Source organism: Pongo pygmaeus, chromosome 3 (assembly GCF_028885625.2).
Source record: "Pongo pygmaeus isolate AG05252 chromosome 3, NHGRI_mPonPyg2-v2.0_pri, whole genome shotgun sequence".
NCBI lineage: Eukaryota > Metazoa > Chordata > Mammalia > Primates > Hominidae > Pongo > Pongo pygmaeus.
In genome coordinates, this window is record NC_072376.2 from 110,852,439 (window position 1) to 110,870,044 (window position 17,606).

At 33.8% G+C, this 17,606-nt stretch overlaps 1 protein-coding gene across 13 annotated transcripts in view; it reads left to right on the plus strand.

Moving 5' to 3' along the window:
* RAP1GDS1 (Rap1 GTPase-GDP dissociation stimulator 1) overlaps positions 1-17,606 on the plus strand; it is a 182,565-nt gene that overhangs the window by 75,374 nt on the left and 89,585 nt on the right. For 12 of the 13 annotated variants that reach the window (XM_054484293.2, XM_054484292.2, XM_054484294.2 and 9 more), the window contains exons 3-4: positions 2,598-2,720; positions 11,994-12,119. In XM_054484293.2, the coding sequence (XP_054340268.1) occupies positions 2,598-2,720; positions 11,994-12,119 (249 nt within the window). Of the gene's footprint in view, positions 1-2,597; positions 2,779-11,993; positions 12,120-17,606 lie in introns of those variants that run through there. The other variant, XM_063664563.1, reaches the window with a different exon arrangement.

Consider the following 17,606-nt stretch of genomic DNA (forward strand, 5'->3'; position numbering starts at 1 on the left):
GACCAGCCTGGCCAACATAGCAAAACCCCATGTCTACTAAAAAATACAAAAATTAGCTGGGCATTGGGGTGCACACCTGTAATCTCAGCTGCTTGGGAGGCTGAGGCATGAGAATCACTTGAACCCAAGAGGCAGAGGTTGCAGTGAGCTGAGATTGCACCACTTCACTCCAGCCTAGTTGAAAGAGCAAGACTCCGTCTCAAAAAAGAAAAAAATATATATACATATATCTGTATATATGTAAATATATATGTAAAAAGTGGGAGCTAAACATTAAGTACATATGGCTACAACGAAGGGAACAGCAGACACTGGGACCTACTTGAGGAGGGAGGGTGGGAGGAAGATGAGTATTGAAAAACTACCTATCGAGTACTATGCTTATTACCTGAGTGACTAAATAATCTTTACACCAAACCCCCATGACATGCAATTTACCTATATAAGAAACCTACCCAGGTACCCTAAACCTAAAATAAAAGTTTAAACAATAAAAAAATACACTTTGTAGTTATTTATTGTACAATGGTGTTTGAGTGATAAAGTACAAATTTGTTCTTTACTTTTTTATGTCACAGAAAAATGGTAGTTCCCAGACATTTACATTCTAAACCTATGTAGAAATCTACATGCTAGCAGGTAAAAATAATTCCTGTTAGATTTTTCTAAATTGTAAATCAGATTTATGTGAAAAACCAGGTTATGTTTTTCCCTTTTATTTCTTTGGTAATAGCAGTGAAAATACTATTTTCAAATTCTGGATTCCTGTTTAGTACAGCTATTCTCCCAGTTCACTGGACTTAATCTGTGGAAAGTGTCATTGGAGTGCAAGAGTTAGCATTGTTTTGCTTTGTTTTCCCCTTGCCCCTGACATTCTACTCTGATATTAAGCCAGCCTTTTAGTTACAGTTAAATGAGACATGCATGGGTGATTTGCAGTTAACTGCTCGCCTCCACACATAACAAATGCTTCGGCTTCATATCTAATCATGATTCATGCCTTATGCCAGACTCTTGCTGTCATCCCAGTACCAGCAGATGGTGGGGCTAGACCCCTGGGGCAGTATGACCCAGTGTTCTAAGGTTATATTTCTTCTGGTAGCAATGGTCAGAAAAGGAAAGATTTTAACATGGCAAATTAAGTTTAGTTCTTTATGGCTTTTTGCTTAAAAAAAAAAAAAAGGATCTTAGGTGTCACATTTTCAAGTGGTTCCATAAAAACTTATTTTTTAGTCCAGTAAAATAAACTGGAGTGTTATCATTCCTTAACTCCAAATCCTGGTAGTCAAGGGGTACATGGAACAGTGGTTTTTCACTTTCCTCAAACCCATGATTGGAAATACATTTTACATATAGTACATATGTACTCACAGGCACATATGCATATGCATATACATAATTCAAACCAAAATTTCAGTCATAATGTTTGACCTTACCATGTGCAATTTTTTTCTCTTCTTTTTTGTTGTAGATGTTGTTAATTCTTTCATTTTAACCAGTTTCTAGTATTCATTCCCCAAGTAGATTTTAGCGCTTATAATGGATTGGGACCCACAGTTTGAAAAACTGTATTAAACAATCAGCACTTATTATGAAGAAATATGTTACGTACTTTTTTGTGGACTTTCTCAAATTATAAAAAATGATTTTCCTCCTCTTTACTGATCACATCAGCTGCCATTTAGTTAACAAGAAATTTTTAGGGTTCTCTATTATTGGTATGTATATCCAAGGATCTAAAGGATGTAGAGGAGCTACATATAGAAACAGATTTCAATTGAATGTTTTGATGAGCCTTATAACCTCTAGCTTTAAACACATGCCATTTCTCTTCGTTGTTCACAAATAATAATTTTATTTCTTTGAGCTTTTCTTTATTTTTATCTTATATTTTAATAGGTCATTCTTTCATAACATACATGAAGTAGCTTGTTTTTATAGGCCCATTATTTGTATTTTAACAAAGAAGGAAAGGAAAGAAGTGGGGGCCTCTTGAATTTCTGTATCACCAAATAGAGTTCAGAATACTAAGGGTTTTTGCAGTGTACTATTTCCCTTCTTCATTAATGGTGTTGTGAATGAGTTGTATGAAAAACATAGGAGTCATAGGAACCATGTAATCCCTTGACTATCACTTTTCATTCCGTATAAAATGATAGGAGGTGAGTTTTTTGCCTATCTAATTGCCATTTTTTAAAGTTGCTATGGCATTATAGGGAACCATAGAGTTTATATAAAGTGATAGCTCTTAGAATTCAGGAGAGATGTAGAAAAAAAGCATTTATATTCTGAATAGACAGGGTTAGAACTAACATTGAGAGTAAGTTTGGTATGCAAATGATGTATTCAGACAGAACTTTATAGTCTGACTGTAAATAAACAAAATATTATATTACCAAGTGTTTTGTGTAGATTAAAACTCAAAAGCAGCTTGTGGAGCAGAAGGTAATTTTGTATAAAGACATATATTTGAATGTATACCGAAACTAATTTCTATTATGGGTGGGAAAAATTCTTGAAGAATTTATTGTAGATAACAGTTGTCAGTGTTAGCATTAAAGATTTTCATTGAAGCTCTTTGTATGTATCTCTTTTAGATATGGAAACAAGTGAAAAAATCCAAGCAAGTGGAATACTTCAGCTGTTTGCAAGTCTGTTGACTCCACAGTCTTCCTGCAAAGCCAAAGTAGCTAACATCATAGCAGAAGTAGCCAAAAATGGTGAGGTTTACCTCAACAACTTTTCTGCTGGGAACATCTTCAGTTTTACATCTTACTTGTCAGTATGCTTTATTAATTTATGTTTTAATTTTGTAGATTAGACATTTTTAATTTCTATTTATCTTTTGTTTGACTCTTCATGTAATTGTTTTAAATGGCTATAGTTACAGTCATTCATACCTGTCCCATTTGATAACCCATTCCTTCTCAGTAGAATTATGGGAAAGCTCTGCTGCCTTCAGCTATACCTGTGTTATTTATTACTTTGGGTATAAGATTCTTGAACTTGCCACTGAGTCATTCATCTTTATTGCCATAAGAGATAATATATTTTTAAATATTTATGTTTGTTTGTGTTATACCCACATAAACTCACTGTTCTTTTTTAGTTTTGCCTATTGTTCCGACATTGGCACTTCAACAGTATAGTTGGAATATACGTTCTATTTTCTACACTCACCTTTGTGGAAAACGTATATTTCTTAAGTTTCCATGTAAGAATAGTCTGGAAAAACAATAATGACAACAAAGTTTAGATTGTGTACTATTTATATACTGAGAGATTCTTTTGATGAATTATATCATAGTATAAATATTTGCATGTGGTTTTAATTCAGTCAGTTTGAGAAAAACACTGAATTCCTAAAGCAATTTTTAAGCATAAGAGAAGGCCATACTATATATAATACCTTTAGTTTGCCTCAGTTTGTCAGTTTTACATTATTTTTTAGCCTTTTATTGTAGTATGTTTCATATATTATTCTTTAAAGTGAAGGAATTTGCGTAATCATCATGGCAGGTGGCTTTGTAAAGTACCAGTATGTGTTGGTTTGGGCTGGTAAAACAATGTATTTTTAGGTGCGTTGCCAAAAAGAAAATTGTTTGAAACTGTGTCATTTGTGTAGAAGTTCTCAAAATGCATTTCAAGTTCCAGTTAGATTGTATATTGGTATATCATTTTTTGGTGGTTGTTAGAAAATTGGCCACTTATCACTCTTATATGTCACATCTAAGAAGCAGATCTAGTTTGAAAATGAATTCTTTCCAGACATTGCTTGTTAACCTGGACCAACCCCTTTCTGAATTTTCTTAGATACCAAGCATCTTGGTTTTTAAGAACAAGTCTTTTATTTTTAACTTTGTTAGAGTCACAGTATAGATTTCCAGAAATCAAGGTAGAGACTCCACAATTTTTATCTTAAAATCCTTTTTCTTAAGCATTCTTGTAGTGTAAAATCAGAAATTTTGGATAACAGATTTTTGTGTAATGGATTGCCATTCCTATATTCTCTTACTTAATAATATTCCTCATAATGCTCTGTCACAATTTCATGACAACTCTGCTTTGAAGAGTTTCTTACAGTAATACTCTAGTAGATGACAGCTATGTTCTAAAGACATAATAGAATTTTTAATGTTTATACTTTTAATCAGAGGCTGATAAAGGGCATATCACTGACCTCCACTGGTTAAAATAAATAGGATATATTGGTATGATGTTTATTACCCCATGACCACATTACATTTTTAAGTGATTGGCTGAGAAAGTGGACCAGAGTCTTGTTGAGTGTTTTTTGTTTGTTTGTTTGTTTTTGAGACAGGGTCTTACTGTGTCACCCAGGCTGAAATGTAGTGGCAGGATCACAGTTCACTGCAGCCTTGACCTCCCAGGGTCAAGCAATCCTCCTGTCTCAGCCTCCTGAGTAGCTGGACCATAGGCATGTGCCACCATGCCTGGCTAATTTTTAAATTATTATTATTTTTTGTAAAGACAGGGTCTCCGCTATGTTGCCCAGGCTTGTCTCGAACTCCTGGATTTAAGGGATCCTCCCGCCTCAGCCTCACAAAGGGCTGGGATTACAGGCATAAGCCACTGATTCTGGCCTTTGAGTGTTCTTTTCAAAAGAAATACGTAACTTCAGAAATGCAACCTGACACAACATAGTATATACTGATTGGGCATGTATTTCTTGTTAGAAATTGACGATGAAAAACATTGTATGAACCAGAGAATATGAGGTTGGAAGTTAATTTGTTCATCTTTACTCTGCTGTGCACAGAGGAGAAATATTAGCATATACTTCTTCCATTCAGATAAACCCCAAATAGGTTTTTGTACATACAAAAAGAGTATTTAAAAATTAACACACCTTTGTGCTGACATTCAAAATTTAGAGGATTTGTAAGAAGTTCCGTGGGCGAGTTTAATGTGGGAGGGTAGCTTTGACCATAAATTATAGTAAAAGATTTTTTAGACCTTTTAAATGTATTATTCCCTTATATAATAGACTTAAGACTGATATGAGGCAAAGGACAAATAAGCAAGATATGACATATCTGTGAATATTTCAGAATTGGACTCTCAAAGTATTTAATAATAATAGTAATACTTCCTAATTCTAGCTATGATTTTGTGCTCACATAATGTAAGTGTTGTGTACATTATTTCAATCCCATATGAGATAGGGTTATTTTATGCAGATGAGAAAACGTAGAGGCTAAATATCTTGCCTGTCATCACACTTAAGTGATAATAGTTGGATTTTATGCCCTGGTTTGTTTCTCTCCTTTCATTTCTTTTCAGTAAATGAGAATTTATGATGGCAGTGGAATGTGTAGAGGTGGTCTGAGTACAGGGGTAGCAGCATGTAACCTGAAAGATTGGGCTGGTAACTGATGTGAAAATATATAAAAACCAGCAAAAGTTGAACTGCTTTATGTCTGTTCCTCTAAAGCAGTTCCCTGCCTTTGACCTGTAGCAGCAACAGACTCACCCGGGAACTTGTTAGATGCAAATTCTTGGATCCACTCACCCAGACTTACTGAATCAGGGACTCAAGAGTGGGCCCAACCATCTGTTTTAACAAGTACTCTAGGTAATGCTGATGAGTATAAAGCTTGGGAACCACGTTTCAGTATAAAGCAGTACAGAATCAGTACTTTTGATTAACATTATGCTTTTTTGTTCTTCTGTGTACTTTATCATATTGCAAAGTGTTTATCAAAACTTTTGCCTGAGTGTTCTTAACAACAAAAGAGTGAAAATTTACACCCAAGAGGAACTGGTGAGAGCACTAACCACAAATACAGAAGTCTCCTGTTCTGTTTTATTTATTTTAATTTTGCCCTCTATTCCATAACAGGTACATGTAGTACATATTTATTTTAGTATGAAATGCATGTGTGCCTTAGAAAAATCATTGAATAAAGTTGAGACTCCAGAAAAATGCACTATATTGTCAGGTACCTTAAAGTATACCTTGAGACCTCAGTGTTGGAAGCTTAACCTCCATCATTTTGTAAGAGTGATTATCAGTACTTTCTTTTTTTTTTCTTTTTCTTTTTTTTGAGATGGAGTCACCCAGGCTGGAGTGCAATGGCGCGATCTCAGCTCACTGCAAGCTCCACCTTCCGGGTTCAAGCAATTCTCCTGCCTCAGCCCCCTGAGTAGGTGGAATTACAGGCATGCGCCACCATACCCGGCTAATTTTTTGTATCTTTAGTAGACGCGGGGTTTCACCGTGTTAGCCAGGCTGGTCTCGAACTCCTGACCTCGTGATCTGCCTGCCTTGGTCTCCCAAAGTGCTGGGATTACAGGCGTGAACCACTGCGCCCGGCCAGTACTTTCTTTAAAAACAAGGGCAGTACAAAGTGTGAGTGAAAACTATAAATGTCAGTTTGACAACCCACATATAAAAGTCACTCATTCTTTTCTATTCATGCCTCATAGTTTTCCTTGTTTTTCAAAGGAAAAATATAAAAAGCCAAGAGTTAATACAGGGAAGTTATTAGAGAAAATTCAAACATGAATATGTTATGATTTAGTCTAATAAACACTGAGGTGGACTCTACTACTCAGTGTTTTTATTTGGCTTGAAAATTTTGGTTTAAAAGAGTTTTAATAAAATAGTTTCTTCAGGTAGGTAAAAGTGGAAAAAGTAGACATTAGGTTTTTTAATATTTGAGGATATGTGAGGGGGATATAAATCTTGGTATATATAAAAAGAAAATAATTTTCATCACAGCCTGTACTTTATGATGCTGCTGAATGAATGTGTAATTCAAGTAGGTTTGAGAAAGTAAAAGCAAGAAAGTTAAGTGTTAACACTAAATTTACAAAAGAATAGAAATAATCAACAATTATTTAATGAATATATTACTACGGTCAAAGGGAAAAACATAAAAACATTAGTCTTAGGTGGAAATCAACTTTTTATTTTTATTGATATTGAAATAGAGCAGTACCTATTCCTTAGAACCTCTGTATTGAATTTCTACATTAACCTATACGTGTTTTGCAAAGAAAAAAAAGTGAATTCTCTGTTGTGTAGGCAAATACACATATACAGAAACACTTAATGGCTCCTGCTTTCTACAGCATCATGGCATCCACTAACGTTGATTTCTATTCACTGTCATTCTGCATGTATCTTGGTTTCAGCCTCTTTCCCTTGCAGTACTGCCCCCTTCCCCGAACCAAAATTTTCAGTTCTCCTAGTTCAAATTGCCTAGAGAGAGAATCTGATTTTTTGCCCGTTTCTTTTTAAGTTCATTGCCATTGTTCTTTTTAGGAAATCTTTCAAAGTAGACCATCTTTTAGGCTATTGAGTCAGAATCCAGGCAGCTGTGAAAGATAGCAGGTGTGAATGTAGAGGTATAGGTAGTAGGAACCCCTTTGAAGAAGGATGACTGTCAGCCATTCTGAAGCCTCTACAACATAATATATATAACATTTTAAACATATTCTTTATTATTATTATTATACTTTAAGTTCTAGGGTACATGTGCACAACGTGCAGGTTTGTTACATATGTATACATGTGCCATGTTGGTATGCTGCACCCATTAACTCGTTGTTTACATTAGGTATATCTCCTAATGCTATCCCTCCCCACTCCCCCCACCCCACAACAGGCCCTGGTGTGTGATGTTCCCCTTCCTATGTCCAAGTGTTCTCATTATTCAATTCCCACCTGTGAGTGAGAACATGCAGTGTTTGGTTTTTTGTCCCTGCGATAGTTTGCTGAGAATGATGGTTTCCACCTTCATCCATGTCCCTACAAAGGACATGAACTTATTCGTTTTTCATGGCTGCATAATAGTCCATGGTGTATATGTGCCACATTTTCTTAATCCAGTCTGTCATTGATGGGCATTTGGGTTGGTTCCAAGTCTTTGCTATTGTGAATAGTGCCACAGTAAACATACGTGTGCATGTGTCTTTATAGCAGCATGATTTATAATCCTTTGGGTAAATACCCGGTAATGGGATGGCTGGGTCAAATGGTATCTCTAGTTCCAGATCCTTGAGGAATCGCCACACTGTCTTCCACAATGGTTGAACCAGTTTACAGTCCCACCAACAGTGTAAAAGTGTTCCTATTTCTCCACATCCTCTCCAGCACCTGTTGTTTCCTGACTTTTTAATGATCACTGTTCTAACTGGTGTGAGATTGTATCTTATTGTGGTTTTGATTTGCATTTATCTGATGGCCAGTGATGATGAGCATTTTTTCATGTGTCTGTTGGCTGCATAAATGTTTTCTTTTGAGAAGTGGCTGTTCATATCCTTTGCCCAGTTTTTGATGGGGTTGTTTGTTTTTTTCTTGTAAATTTGTTGGAGTTCTTTGTAGATTCTAGATATTAGCCCTTTGTCAGATGAGTAGATTGCAGAAATTTTCTCCCATTCTGTAGGTTGCCTGTTCAGTCTGATGGTAGTTTCTTTTGCAGTGCAGAAGCTCTTTAGTTTAATTAGATCCCATTTGTCAATTTTGGTTTTTGTTACCATTGCTTTTGGTGTTTTAGACATGAAGTCTTTGCCCATGCCTATGTCCTGAATGGTAATGCCTAGGTTTTCTTCTAGGGTTTTTATGGTTTTAGGTCTAACATGTAAGTCTTTAATCCATCTTGAATGAATTTTTGTATAAGGTGTAAGGAAGGGATCCAGTTTCAGCTTTCTATATTTGGCTAGCCAGTTTTCCCAGCACCATTTATTAAATAGGGAATCCTTTCCCCATTTCTTGTTTTTGTCAGGTTTGTCAAAGATCAGATGGTTGTAGATGTGTGGTATTATATCTGAGGCCTCTGTTCTGTTCCATTGGTCTATCTCTCTGTTTTGGTACCAGCACCATGCTGTTTTGGTTACTGTAGCCTTGTAGTATAGTTTGAAGTCAGGTAGTGTGATGCCTCCAGCTTTTTTCTTTTGGCTTAGGATTGACTTGGCAATGCGGGCTCTTTTTTGGTTCCAATATGAACTTTAAAGTAGTTTTTTCCAATTCTGTGAAGAAAGTCATTGGTAGCTTGATGGGGATGACATTGAATCTATAAATTACTTTGGGCAGTATGGCCATTTTCATGATACTGATTTGTCCTATCCATGAGCATAGAATGTTCTTCCATTTGTTTGTATCCTCTTTTATTTCGTTGAGCAGTGGTTTGTAATTCTCCTTGAAGAGGTCCTTCACATCCCTTGTAAGTTGGATTCCTAGGTATTTTATTCTCTTTGAAGCAATTGTGAATGGGAGTTCACTCATGATTTGGCTCTCTGTTTGTCTGTTACTGGTGTATAAGAATGCTTATGATTTTTGCACATTTTAAACATATTCTTAAACATCCCTGGTTTTTTTTTTTTAATATATTTGCCTGAAGCATGATAACTTTATGTCTTTAAAATTAGCTAGTGAGGACTACCACTCTTTGGTTAAAAAAGTAAATTAGCTGAAAAGCAAAAGAGTTTTAGAAGAAATTCTTTTTTACTTTATCCAGAGACTGACAGTGACTGAAAGCTGAGGAATATATTAGCTTTCTTTTATCTTTATATGTTTTTGAGTAAAAAATGGTTCCAAAGAGTTTTGATTCCACAATTTTTCTATAATTATTTACTCTCTATTATTCCAAGAATACTTGAAGCTATTGATTGTAGAGTCCAAATTTTGAAAGATTGGTATCATATAGGCAAAACATAAAAGAAACACAGTAATTCTTCAATGTTGCCATTGCCTGAATAGCAATAACAAAACAAGCAAAATAATAAGATAAACAAGTTTTATTTATGAATGAGTGCAAATCAGACCGTTGCTAAATTTCTTGTTTTAGTAGTCAATGAAATCATCTTACTGTTGGGAACCAGGCATAGTTCAGTGAAAAGGATAATGAACATCTGTCTTTAATATGAGTTGGTAGCATGTTAATTTAAGATTTGAAATCTAGACCAGGGCTGGTGGTTCTCACCTATAATCCTAGCATTTTGGGAGGCCACAATGGGAGGATCACTTGAGCCTAGAAGTTCAACACCAGCCAGGGCAGCATAGTGAAATTCTGTCTATAAAAAAAATAAAGAATTGGCCGGGCGTGGTGGCTCACAGCTGTAATCTCAGCACTTTGGGAGGCCGAGGTGGGTGGATCACGAGGTCAGGAGTTCAAGACCAGCCTGGACAACATAGTGAATCCCCGTCTCTACTAAAAATACAAAAATTAGCTGGGTGTGGTGGCACTTGCCTGTAGTCCCAACTACTCGGGTGGCTGAGGCAGGAGAATCGTTTGAACCCGGGAGGCAGAGGTTGCAGTGAGCCGAGACTGCGCCATTGCACTCCAGCCTGGGTGACAAAGCAAGGCTCCGTCTCAAAAATAAATACATAAATAAAATTATCTAGGGTTGGTGGTACACACCTGTAGTTCCAGCTATTCAGGAGGCTGAGGTCAGGGAGCATCCCTTAAGCTCAGAAGTTCGAGGCTACAGTGAGCCATTATCATGCCACTGCATTCCAGCCTGGGTGATAGGGTGACACCTTGTCTCAAGAAGAAAAAGATTTGAAATCTATGAAGGGTCTAAAGTAACCATTAACTAAAGAGGTAGATAAGCAGATTGATGTGTCATCTCCTATAGATGGTCATTGAATTCATGAACATGTACAGCATAATTCATTTTCTTAACATGAGTAGTAGGATACTTAGTACTACTGAGTTTGATAACATCAATGATAATCTCAAAGGTTAGTTGTTGAGATAGGAGATAATCTGAGTCTTAGAAGTTTACATTACAGGGGATTTTTAGTGGTAGAGTAATAAGTAAGAAAGAGATGATAGGAATTAATTCGTTTATTTCGGGAGACAGGAATACCTCTGTGATTTACAGCTATCTTAGGAGGAAAAGAAGTTGTCTCAGAGGTGACAGCTGACAGAATAACCTATATGGTATGCTCTAAGAATTTGAAAATGAGGGGAAAGAGAGGGAGGATTGCTTATGAGGGTACCTGTGGAACAAACCAAGGGGTAGACCATCTTGATAGAGTGAAAAGGTAGTGATTTTTTTAGTACGACAGGTTATAGATGGATAGATTAGTTCTTTGTTAATTAACTTTATTGACCAGAACATCCTTAAGGTGAGTTGTGATGTCCAAAAAGGTAATTCAGTTATTGGTTATTGGAGAAATTTCATCATTTACATACTTCCTTATGTTTTGTAGTGGTCCATCATGAGACGCTGAAAAAAAAAAAAAAGTTTATGTCCAATCATGACTGTGGTGGTATCATGGGGAGTTAATACATAGGGAATGGCATACCATAAAAATAAGGAAAAAATGGGTTTGAAATTTAAGAAATCTTAACATTTGACTCTTTAGACCTGTAAATGTATGGGTATAGCAGCAGATATGAGTGAGCCATAAAATGGATTTTAATAAAGGACAGGAGTGAAGATAAGAAGAGGATGATTCCACCACCTCTTACCAATCAAAAAAGGACATACTATTTTTTAATGGTCCACTGAAACCTTTATACATATATATATTTATATTTATAGATATATATTTATATTTATATATATATATAGGCTTTTTTAGAAAACATAGTGAAAAATTAGGCAATATGATGGCTTAGTTTGTAACTGTAGTACTTTAATTATCAGGCTCATAGAAATACATCGCCATTGTTTCCATCATCACACATATTGCTTCCAAAGCACATCGTTATTACGAGAAGATAGTAATAAATTAGTTGTGATGTAAGTTAATTAAAATCTCTTTGGTTTAGGGCAGAGACTGTCAGCAAACAAAAATATGACCCCACTCAGTTTTGTGTATTTTTTGAAACTTTTAGTAGGGCTGTTAACAGGGTACTTTTGTACAGAAATGTACTCTTCAAATATTCAGCCACCTTTTCAAGGTGGCTTTTAAATACCACATATTAAAAGTAGGTATTTATTTTATTAGGGGAGGTGATTTATGTAAATTGTGAATCGTTAGATTTTTAATTAAATATGTCTCTTATTTTCAGAGTTTATGCGAATTCCATGTGTGGATGCTGGATTGATTTCACCACTGGTGCAGCTGCTAAATAGCAAAGACCAGGAAGTGCTGCTTCAAACGGGCAGGGCTCTAGGAAACATATGTTACGATAGCCGTAAGTGTTGACATCTCAATAATACACATACATTTTTAAAAATTATGATATTCAGACTAATCTGCTTTGGTGTTAGCAGTGACTTTTCTAGGCTAAAACACTAAAATGGGCCAGCATGATTTAGCACTGCTTATTTAGCAGAATTTATGGAGATTCAGGGCATTGTATTCTTATCTAAGAAATCACAGGAAATGAAATGTTTTCCTCTGTTATCACAAATGATATTTTCAGAGGAAATTAAGTCAGTTTCTAAGAAATTGGGGCTTTAAGTTTAGAAAAAATACATATGTGCATCTTCTCAATTAGGTTTCATTGAAATATTATCTCTGAATGGGAATGCTTATGGACACAGTTTTTTAAAGTTTCTGCGTCTGTCCAAATACATTTTTAATTACTTGCAGTTCAGTAAAACCAGTCATAAAAACCATTCTCTTCTCAAAAGCTAGATTGGCCCATTGCATTTGCATGACTCCGTTCCTATTTGTCATTATATCATTGTCATCCTCACCACATTCTATAATATATTGTTCTACTAGGCAAAAAGAAAGCAAGAACTGGGGTATGGGTATATTGTAACAGCGTTAACAATTTCTACTTCCCCTTTCTACATATAAACAAAATACAGAAAAAAATTTTAAGTGTATTTAGCTTAACTAGGCTTATTCTGATTTTCCTTAGAATTTAATTTGCTGAGCCAAAACACGTATTTTATCATTCACCTGTAATGCCTCCTAGGAATTTAGTTTTATTTCTATAACTAGGATAACTTTTAATGCTTATTTTCCCCATTGAGTGTTTAACTCAGATGAGTTATATTTTGTTATAACACAAAAGATATGGCCCTTTTATGACAGGCAGTCCTTCAAAAAGTGATTTATGCATATAAGCCAGAAAGAAAGGACATAAATATATTCATTTATGATATAAGAAAGAAGTAGGAAAAAAGATGGAAACTGTAGTTATAACTCATATATAGCAGTAGTGGTAAAGCTAGCCTCATTTATTCTCCTTTTCTTACTTTTTCTGAAACAGGAGCTACAATAGCCATAAGTATTGAAATATCAGTAATGAATCTAAGGACATAGATGTCTTAATATGAATTTTAACTTCAGTTTTCAGTCCCCAATATAGCCTGTAAATCTGCTTATCTTCTCCTTCAATCCAGTTGTTTTTATCATAGGGTATTAGCTTTATTTACAAAATTCTGTTGCTTTATGTTTATAATATTGTGTTTTCATATTTAGGATTTTTATTAAGCACCATAGTTTATAATATCAACTTTCAAGACTGAATCGTTTATTATATATTTATATGATTAATTTTAGCAATATATATTAGACCTCAGCTGAGTAATAGTCAAAGATTTGTGGCATGTACTTGGAGAGTACTGATTATTACTGTTTTTATTCTTACTTTTCTGTGTTTGTTACTAGAATTTAAGGGTACCAAAAGTATTCTTTAAACCTTGTTCATTTTAGTTATTCTTGAATTATACATTGTTTGAACATAGAGAATATTATCTGTTTTGAGAACTTTTGTCCTGGAGTTTTTCCTATTAATAAAATAGAAATATACACAGTGATATTTTGTCTCATATTGCTTTGGTTTTTATGGGCATAGAGTAATTTTATTTCCTGTGTATTCTAAAGAACCTTGAAGTTAGGGTAATAAATGTCTAGTTAAGATTATTCTTTTGATGAAACTGAAGTCCATTATTGTAGTATTTATCATATCTATTTACTTTATCTTATGGGATATACAATATAAAGTTCTATGGATATCCTTTAAGTTATGAAGTTAATTTTTCATTTTATTATGAATATTTATAACCAATTTATCCTCATTTAGTTCAATGGACGTCATAGCTAAATGATTAATAAAGCATAGTAAATACAGCCCATATTTTTATACTTTTAAACTTTAGTTCAGGAAAATGAAGTTTGAAGTCTTACAAGTGAATAAATGTAAGAAGTGATTCATTACTTACTATAAATCATGTGATGAAAATGTATTTATTGTGCCATGCTTTCATATGCATATAATTTCCATAGACTATATGCTTTCTTACCCTTTTATTCAAAATTAAATTCTGTGAACTTCTTTGTGATTTTTCTAGAATGATTGCAGGACAATTACAGTGTTTATACTTGAATTACAAGAATAATGTAAAAGCCTTGTAAATGTGATGTTGTGTGGTTGATTTGGGAATTTACTTGAAATGCATTTCTCATTTTATTTTGTGACAACTGGAAATTTTTCCTTTTTAAACAAGTTTTTAGTGGCTTCTATTTTAATTCATCAACCTTCTTCATTCTCGGGAATGTAATGCTTCATTTTTAAAAGGAGTATGGGAAACTACATGATAGCTTTGTGATCAATACAAAGGATCTTTTTCTTTCAAATAAAGTATGTTTTAAGGAGTTCATATATTTGTGTTTTATCTAACTTACCTATGGGGCTAATCAGTTGATTTCCATTTTATTATTGTACTCCAAATGAATAATTTTCTTAACATAGGTTTATTCAGGATGATAGTAGGCTTACAGTAGATAGTAAAGTTGATGTAAATAGAAAGTAGTATAAAGAATTCACTATTGGATGACTTCTTGGCCTTTTGGCTAAGATCAAGTGTAGAATTCACTATTGGAAATAAAAATTTGAGAAATTCATACATGTTCTATAGATTTTTACTTTGACACATGAAAAGTAAAGCATTTGCTAGCATATTTCAGTTAGCATAGTGTATTTGAAAGGAGGTGAGCTCCAACTGTAGAAAGAATTATCATAAAATCTGTGGAAATCTTTGGAGAAAAACTAGGTCAGATTTCAGTTTTACCAGCCTTGACAGTGCCCATTTCAGGAACTTTTCCTAATGGAAGAAAACGGCCTTATATAGTCCTAACATGAGGTAACAGACTGGCATACCGCTAAATGGGACGGAGTAAAGCTTTGTTGCTGATGAACTTTTCGAATCCCAGTCTCCTTCTTGCATATAGAGATGAAAGAATCACTCACTGGCTGGGAACGTTTTTCATTTAAAATGCTTGGTCTTTTTTCTTCCAGAGAGCTGCAAGTCACTTCATTTATGGATTTCTCTTTCGAAGTATCCAAACAGACTTCTGATATAAGCAATATTTTAAAATTCTTCTGCCCTTTAACTTTGCCAAAATAACTCTTTTTATGAGAAGAAGTTTGACATCTTTCAGATCAGAGAAGAAAGGAAAGTTGTATTTCAATTTGGAAGGAAATAATCAAAATTGTGCATTTGATGGGATACACCAGGGAATGTGGTTTTAAAGTGCAGTAGTATTATATTTCAGAAATGCATGCCTTTGGCCTATTTACACTTCCATTTCAAAGGTGTTATAAAAAAGAGGATTATGTTCTTATATAGCTGTCTTTGTGGCATTCCTCATTTTATTGATTTGTTTATATAACTGTACACATTTTAAATTGCTGATATACTTAAATGGCCTTATAGTTTTAAAAAGCTTTATGTTAAATTCCCATCCTGTATTTATAATTCCTGGGGATAAATTGGTGATTTGAGACTAGTGTTCTGTTTGTGGATATTACTGCTTGAGGTCAGGAAATAATTGTTACTTGATCTACTGGTTAAAAGATATTAGTAGAGGCTGGAAGAAAATGATTACGTGAAATTAAATATTTGTGCCTTTTTATACACCAAGGAAGAATAATGTACAAATCAAATAAAAATGTTTTAAAATTAAACAAATATACCTCTTTATAGAAATAAAATGAATGCTTATTATATAACTGGTACTATTATTGGAAAGATATGTACACTTAAGCTTATATGATATGCTATCATACATGAGATAAAAAGCTGTATTCTTCCTTGCCGATGGGTAAATATTAAAATGAGGTAGTAATCAGGCTTGCCAAAGCCAGTGTTTATGAAGTGAAATATTGTTTATTCATTGACATCAAGTATAAATGGGAAGAATGCTGAAACATTCATGCATGTATCCGTTTGTATATTGGCGATTCTTGTGCTACACTATTTTAATATAAAGGCTTTATTTTTATATAAAAATTCTTTATATAAAAATAGTGTAGAAGGAATCATAGTTCTTACTGCAAATACTGAAAAATAGTTACCAATAATTGTACAATATTTTATCATGTAAGTTGGTCAGAAAAGTATATATTAATATGATGCAGACATACTTTGAATTGCCAAAGTAATCAAAGTATATTTGCAACAGTTATATTCAAAAGGGAACTATTTATATCCAACATTTAAAATAAATGTTTATTTCAGTGATATCAATTAGGTTATTTGATGAGTTATATTAGGTATGTTATTAAAGTCTCATGCAAGTCTTTGTATTTACCCTATTTTCTGTGTTATTCAGTTTTAGAATAAAATAGAATTATCAGTCAATAAGTAGCATAAAAATAAGATTCTTCAGTTTTCAATCTGTTGTATTTTATGAGTTTATTAAAGTACATCATGTATATAAGAATAAACAATATGTTACTGCTACTTTTAGAGATAGTAGTTATGACTATTATCACATGAAAGCATTCCACTATAAAGACATTCTAATATAGATTGAAGTAGGTGTTGTTTTGTAACACTATCATAAGCTCTAAAAACAAGCACATGCCATTAAAGAGCTTTTTAAATGGTAGAGAAAATAAAATGAACAAAGGAACACAACTTGAGGACAATTACAGAGCACACACTAAATATGTTTTTTTATCAGAATGAAAATAAATAAGAATATTAACTGTAGCTGTTTTTTAAGAAATGAACCAAATAGTGCATTGCTTAGAAAAGAATTTGTTTACAAATTAATATAATTATAAATATATAAAATTTTAATATAACCGCTAGAAAGTGGATATTGCAAATGAATGTGATTTCCAGCTCTACCATTCACTAAGTTGTCATTTAATTTTTCTGATTTTAGTTTCCTCCTTGGTAAAGTAAGCTTGGGTGGATTAAGTATAAAAAGTGTGTGTGACTCAATGTAATACATACAGTAACATACAAAAGATATTTCCATAAAGATATAAAAGCCAGAAGCCATATAAAGAGAGGCAAAGATAAATCTGGTGGGAAGCAGGGATAATATGCTTAACTGTGTATAAGCACTGATTTCACTTGAGCTTCTTGGCAGCCTATGTGAAAAAATAACTTGATATGCCTTGTAATTTTTATTTTATGATAAAAAGGAATATTTTAGTTATTTAATCAAACAAAAAACTTTTGATACAAAATAGTAGGAGGGACTTACCAGGATGTCATTAATTCCCTAGATGATTCTGTGCACATACCTAGTTACAATGTGTAAGGATATTTACTGGCATTATAGTGTACCTAGTGACTGTTCTACAAAAGTTGCCCAGATGTTTCCCATGTGATTGTTTCTTGTACTAATCTTCAACAGAATCCGGGAAATAATACTGAGGACTTTACAGAAGGTAGTTTTATTTGGGTAGTATATCCTGAGTGTG